This window comes from Teleopsis dalmanni, chromosome X (genome assembly GCF_002237135.1).
Source record: "Teleopsis dalmanni isolate 2A chromosome X, ASM223713v2, whole genome shotgun sequence".
Taxonomy (NCBI): domain Eukaryota; kingdom Metazoa; phylum Arthropoda; class Insecta; order Diptera; family Diopsidae; genus Teleopsis; species Teleopsis dalmanni.
The window spans coordinates 19,772,080-19,779,649 of record NC_051848.1 but is presented as its reverse complement, the minus strand read 5'-3'; the positions used below and the strand labels follow the sequence as shown (position 1 = coordinate 19,779,649).

The 7,570-nt window shown below is 30.9% G+C and overlaps 1 protein-coding gene across 1 annotated transcript; it reads right to left on the bottom strand.

Annotated features, from left to right (window-relative positions):
* On the bottom strand, nt 1–1,666 carry LOC119687872. The gene is made up of 3 exons (XM_038102399.1): nt 1,194–1,666; nt 758–911; nt 1–620 (listed from the first exon to the last, which is right to left on the bottom strand). Exons 1-3 carry the CDS (start codon nt 1,345–1,347, stop codon nt 113–115), a joined length of 816 nt encoding a protein of 271 aa, XP_037958327.1. The 5' UTR covers nt 1,348–1,666; the 3' UTR covers nt 1–112.
* Between the last annotated feature and the right edge of the window lie 5,904 nt (nt 1,667–7,570).

Here is a 7,570-nt window from a genome sequence, read left to right as displayed (position 1 = left end):
TAGGAAAATATATTAATAGTTTTATTCAATCTTTGTAATGTATTGCCGTCCTGAAAATGACTTGACATTTTTCAAAGTGCCATTATAGACTTGATACGTATAATTAATATTTCTATATTTTACCCATTTCTTTTAGCTTGTCTCTAATAGACTTAAGAACGCACATTTCCAAATCGAAAAACTCGTCGACGTTTAAATTGCATTTTCGTACTAAAATCGCTTGAGTGTTGAAAAAATGGCCAACTTCATCATCATCTTCCTTCAAAGTATTTGCCAATGATGTTAAGAATTTTTGCGCACCGTTTTCAGTTTCTTCAATTCTTCGTTTTTTCCTTTGACGATTTTTTGGTAATGTAGATGAATTAGCAGATGGTGATGTCAATGGTATCAGCAACGGTGATGTATCCGATTCAATGTCGGATGTCGTTTGAGCTGAAGATGATAACAGTGGAGATGGTGGTATTTTACTAGACAATGATGTAGTAGTGGGTGAAGCGGCAGCAGGTAATGGCGCTGATGCTAGAGGATCATGTGCCACTGGAAATAATATTGGTGCAAGAGGATCATGTGCCGGTGACAAATCGGGCATTAATTCTAATGGTTCACTTTTTCGGCGGGTTCTGTAATAATATTTTTAATAAACAATTTCATTTTCGATTATATTTCAAAAAATTATTTGTTGTACAATAATAAATCTTCTGCAGTTTATCACAACAGGGAATTATTGTTACATAGTGCAGCGGATTAAAATACATACCCTTTTGATTCCATGGTATCTTTTAGGAATAACAATGCATTATAGTATCTATAAGGCTTTCGGCAATCCGTAACGTTGCCATTGCTATTTTTCATGTTGGCACTATACCGCACAAATGAATCTCGCAATGATCGCCAAGCGTTTCTAGCATGCTCTAAAATATAAAACAAATATATATGATATGATATGAACTATGATATAACTACTTATTTTTTAAATTAAACATTTATTAAAAACATAATATGGTTATAATAAAATTTCTTTGTTGTTGTTGTAACCCGCTGGGACCTACTTGTGAAGTCCCTTTGGGGGTGTTGAACGGCACTTGATCGTCGAACGAATGGTTTCGGGACGTAGACCCAACCGTTCTTGGTAACTGTGACTACCAGTAATTATTTCACTTCAATAATGTTTTGAAAACATTAAGATTGTTTACCTTCGGGTATATTTATTGCGGCACTAATTTTACGCCAAGCCTTTTCTTTCAATAACTGTAATTTGTATTGGGGATGCTTTTTATTGTATATAATTTCATTAACACGTACTAATGAAATCAAATGTTCAACTTCTTTATTATTTAAATGTTGCATTTTTGTTGTTCTTGTATAAATAAATCACAAAAATGCAATACGAAATAATGCACGCATATATGCACTTTTAAGCCAATGTTTAATTAAAACTAATGTTCAATGCTCAATTATGCGATTCTTCGTGCGCTTTATGGCCCATAACAAGTTGGTTGTCGCACTGCGCAGTATAAACGTTGCCGAAACTGAGATAATGTATGAAAATATTTCTCAAATATTGAGAAGAACTAAAATAGCAGAGCACAATGGAGCAAACAGTCGAGAGTACGCAACAAAAATCAACGTTCAAATTGTTAAACTTTATATTGTGACATCTGATGAAATTTACATATAACACATTTATTATAATTTTCGTAATAATTAGATATATGTAAAAAAAGTATAAATAATTTTGCGATTTTACATAAATATTGAGAAGAAACAAAATAGTAAAGCACGAATGAAGAGAGTTTGACATTTCGATATGTTGACAGTTCTATGCGATAACAATTGTTCGAAAATTTAACCGACAATCGATATGTTGGGCATTGTTGTTGTAAAATGCACACAACGAATAAACGCAGAATTGTGTGTTGGCAATTATTCGCGTAATCATTTTGTGGTACAGTGAAACCTGTTGCGTACGATGCTATTATACATGTGAACAAATGTTGAAGTTAACTGAAATTTATGAAAATGAAAGTGTCATATATTCGTAGGTTTTATGACACGAAATTAATAAAAATTTATTTAATACATTTAAAGTTTTTAACAATAGCTGCGTTTCAGCAAACATGATCCGCTCAATTTTACATGCAAAACAAAAACAATGGGGTGAACCAGCAATTGATCTGGTTCACTTTCTGGTTCAATGTGGAATGTATGTAAAAGATAAAAGTGGAACGTATTTTAATGCAAATAAGGTTGGCAATGTGATGCAACGGTGCAGTAAAATTATAAACAAATCTACATTTATATTTATTTATTATTGATTTTATTTACTTATTATTTATTTTATGTACTTATTTATTTAATATGTCGTTATTATTTACTTCTTTGTTTAAAGTAATATTTTAACTATTACTATAATTAAAATTATTACTTTATTTATTTACGTTTTATTATTATTGAAAAAGTGTTGTTTGATAATTTATTAAAATCAATTAATTTGAAATAAATATATATAAATTAAGTTGAATACATTTATTTAATTAAAACAGAACAATACATAAGGAACCAGGCTCTCCAACATAAACGTTTATAAAAAAACCATTTTCATCGCAAACTACCTGCAAGATTAAGCCATAGTCATGCTTTCTTTTGAAATAAGCCTATTTGCTATGGTGTGGTGCGTTTACATTTACATGTGTACTGTCTATGCAACCAATACGAACGGGAATTTTTTCGAAGTTTCCACTTTTGCATTATTAGCAAGTGCGTATTTTATAAGTTAATTTTCAATTGATATACGCTAAACACTAGTTCTTTTAATTATTCTCCATACAGAAGCTCTTGGTGTGCCAAAACAAATACCAAATTCGCAAAAAGTATTCATATTTGCCATATACCACAAAAATATATAAAATTCCTTCATTGCTCTCGTCCGATTGTGATCATCACGGTTATTATGCATTCGCTGATTGGAATTTATTAACAAATCTATTAAAAAATGAAACATAATTAATATATAGCAATTGTATTTTTTATGCGCAAATACCAATCAAATAATCTTTAACGAAAAAATTATTGATCGTTTCCACAAAACTTCCACTATATCTATGCTGATACACTTCATCCTTTGAGCTTAATACACTTGGACTAGTGTTTGAAAAGAAAATGGAGGAGTCAGTTTTGCTCGATAATTCGAATAAAATCTGCAATTTCCATTTATTTACTATAGAATTAAATTTAAGTTTTTAAGTAAATACTAAATAAAAACTTACATTTCATACTTCAGACATTTCAACAGATTTTATTTATTTTCCATTTTTTAGATTTTTTGTATTCAAAATTTTCTCACTTATTTTTTTAGCGCCAAAATTATTCACATAAATCAAAAAATTTTGTACACAAACCCAGCTGGCATAATTCATGCGTTGCCAATTATTTTCAAACGTAATCCGTATCGTTTCAGCAAAGATGATTCAGATCATTGAGCGGATCATGTTTGCTGAAACGCAGCTTGTGTGTTTTAAAAAAAAATTATTTTTATTTTAACATTTATTTCTTTTATTTAAACATTTATATTTCTTAAAGCATGTTTTCTTATATAATTTTTATAATACTGTTATGTAATCGCCTGAGTGTTTATTCGTATCCCAGGATTTTGTAAAAATGAAACGAACTTTAAAAACTTGAAGAAACTTTACTTATTATATTTGTTGAATTACAAAGAACTAGTATTTACTAGGAGTCAATTTAGCTTCCTCAAAACAAATTCCAAAACTAACTTTTTATAAAAATATCAATTGACGTAATGTTTAAATAATATTTAAACATTTCATTGCTACTCTGATGAAATTCGTAACAATACGTTTTTATTTTTATAATTGAGAAAATAATTAAAATAATTAAAATTATATATAAAATAATTGAGTCATTGCTCAATGCAGTTGATGTTGTGGCTGCAGCTGCGTTGTTATTTATTGTTTCTTCTTTCGTTTGGGTTCCACACATTGTTTTTTTAAATTTTGAAGTTGCGTGATCAGATCTTCCTTAGTATTTCCTTCAGCAATTTTTATCAATCATTTTAGATTGCCTATTTCCTTTGCAGTTTTTCGCTTCTTGCCACCTCTTTTATTTTTCTTTTTAGGTGCTTCTATTACTATCTCCTTGGTCCTTCCTACTGGATGAAGCGTTTTATACTCATCCAAGGTTATTCGACGGACTTAGATTTGCTTCTATTGCCTGTTGCAGTGTTAGGACTGCTTTGTTAAATAGCTCATCGAATTGTTTTTGAGACATTGTTGTGTCCGGTCTTCGGTGGGCGAAGTAACACTGCAGTGAACGTGGAGCGGTGACATGGTGGCCAGCCCGGTATGCTCGCCGGTTTTGGGGGTGATTCTTCTCACGTTCAGCAACAATCGCGGATATCAACAAAAATTCATGTCACCGGTTTGCTGTGGAAGAAAACCATTTTTGTGCGGAACCTACATCTAACACAATCACAATATAGCCATTGCCTAATTGATTTCGCTATATTGTAGCAGCTTGAAATGTCCTCGTCTGTTTTGTCTGTATCATCTTTCACACTACATTCACTCGGTCCCTCTGCAACTTATATACATTCTATTTTTCCCTAGCACTTCCACCACCGCCAAATAACTAAACCTTAATCCTGCATACTATTTGAGTTTTCCATCAAAAAAAAAATTTCTTCTCTTTTTCCTTTTTTTTTTTTTTTTCTTTTTATTTATTAGATTCAACAAAAGTCATGACAATAATAATCTTAGTAATCTTAAACCTAACTAATTAAATCATAATAAAAAAACAAAAAAAATATATAAGAGAACAAAAGAAAATATACACAACCAAATCTTTTAACTGAATTTTTTTAACAAAGTAACAATTTCTCTTTACACAAGATCGTGTGTCTTACCTTCCAGCTGCTAGAATGACGTCACCCACGCTGCTGTTGACCTAGTTGAAACTTATGAATAATAAAAAAAATATAGATGTATGTATTTAAAGGTGTTTGGGACAATCAATTATATGTCTTATATATTATATGTATATATAATATATACAATTATTATATGTATATTATTACTATTTCTCTTATTGTTTTTTTTCTTTTTTTCTATATCATATATAATTCTTAAGATAATCTTTAACATTTAATACAATTCAACTTTTGTTTTTTTTTTTTTTCTTTTTTTCAACTAAATTCAAAAGTATACATTCTTCACAATTTTATAAAAGTTAATGTAATTAATTAATATGTAGTTAAGTTAATATATTAAGATAATATAATTAAAAAAAATAAATAATAATAAAAAAAAATATATGAATACAGGCATGTACGTTTCTGTACAAGGTAAATCATTTAGTACAGGAATACCTGTACACCGCTGTGCCTTAACGGTGTGTATGGATCCTGTTGAATCCTTCCAATAAGAGTGTATTCTGCTTCCGATTTGATATTCTTACGGTCATGTCTTTATTTAAACATATTTCAAAAAAAAACTATTCATTTATTGGCACCGAACTCGTGCGTTTGATCCACTTTTTAAGAATATGTTTATAAACGATGCAAACTTAATGAAATTTTACTTCTTATCTTTTGGGTTTTAAAACAGCTTGGCTTTTATTAGCACATTTTCAAATTTAAGGGAATTTTTAATTATTATCTTTAGGGCGCTAAAACAATTTGGCCTTTATTAGCACTTTTATTCACTGTTTTACTTTTAATCTTAAGTTTTGAAATAAGCTTGGCTTTTATTAGCACATTTTCAAATTTAAGGGAATTTTTAATTATTATCTTTAGGGCGCTAAAACAATTTGGCCTTTATTAGCACTTTTATTCACTGTTTTACTTTTAATCTTAAGTTTTGAAATAAGCTTGGCTTTTATTAGCACATTTTCAAATTTAAGGGAATTTTTAATTATTATCTTTAGGGCTCTAAAACAATTTGGCCTTTATTAGCACTTTTATTCACTGTTTTACTTTTAATCTTAAGTTTAGAAAAAAATCTTGGCTTTTATTAGCACATTTTCAAATTTAAGGGAATTTTTAATTATTATCTTTAGGGCTCTAAAACAATTTGGCCTTTATTAGCACTTTTATTCACTGTTTTACTTTTAATCTTAAGTTTAGAAAAAAATCTTGGCTTTTATTAGCACATTTTCAAATTTCGGTCGTTCATCGACCAACAGCAAAGGAAAAGAAAAAAAGAAGAGACCATCACCGTGTCTGCTATGGCTTTTATATTCAATTCGCCTAACTGATAAATTCCTATCATGTTAGTGATCCTGTTAGCACAGCTTGCTTTCGTTAATTTGCGTTAGCTGGCCTTGTTTGACTTGAGGGTAATAACCTCTAATAAAGCTTTTTTTTCTTTCCCCTTTTCAATAAAGCTACAATTTGTCTTAGATATTTCAGGTGGTTATTCGCACTTGGCAATACTGTCCCCTCTCATTAAGTCAAACTTTACTGAAGCTTTTGTGAAGTTCGCCTTACTATATTGCACTAAACAAACGAGACTTGAACGTAAAAGCTTTACTTTTCGCCTTCTCTGTTTACCATTTTTTTGTTTACTTCTATTTTTACGGACAGCGTGCGCGCAATGCACGTTGTAGATTTAATAAATTGAAATTCTTTCAATAGTGAGTGCAAATATAACACATTTAAATTCTAATAAAAAAATTACTTGTGGACCATATAATAAAAAGGTGAACAGCATACTTAATAGTTATGCGCAAGAGGAATACTGTTGGTGGTCACATTAAAAACACCTTGACAATGTTGGCGATATAATAAAAAAAAATAACTGAAGTACCCATGGAAGCCACATAAATTTCAAGGTATGTTAATGTCATTAATATTCACGTTGTTTTATTAATTCTTCGTTTACCCCTACCCAGGCCTACATGACAGGCTCGATACCGTCGATGTTATATCTCTATATAACATGGAACGGACTCGTAAAAAAAAATGGACTGGTAGACTGTTGTTTGCTTGTACAACGTGTGGCCTCGACCCATACCCTGAGTTGCAGAGTCTCATCCTTTGCCGACTGATCTAGCCAGACATTTAATTGTTATGACCCGATTACTACTCCTTACTGACAAAAGATGTCCTTCGCGTGGTATACCCCTATACTAACCCCATTCATATTTCCTAACTCATATAGAGAAGAACCTATTGCTTTTAAAATCACGCACTTCACGTTTTTCTTTCCTAACTTCGCGTTATAACCATCAGATTGCTTACTTTGTCTGAAGTTGCGTCTATACACTACTTGCCCTGCTCTAAACTGAATTTCCTTTTTCCGTTGATTATACACTCTTCCAGATCTTTGGTGAGCTGCTTTCAATTCTGTTCTCAGTTTCTCTCGCATCAGTAGCTGTTTGTCTGTCGCTTCTAATATTTCAAATTCAGACTGTTGTATGGAGCTCAGCTTTCTCATTATCTCATATGCTGCGCCATGCTGAATCATATGTGACCCAAATACCGCCATATATGGTTCCATACCTATCGAGCTGTGTTTTACACTTCTGAGTGCAAATGCTGCCTCACTTACATACT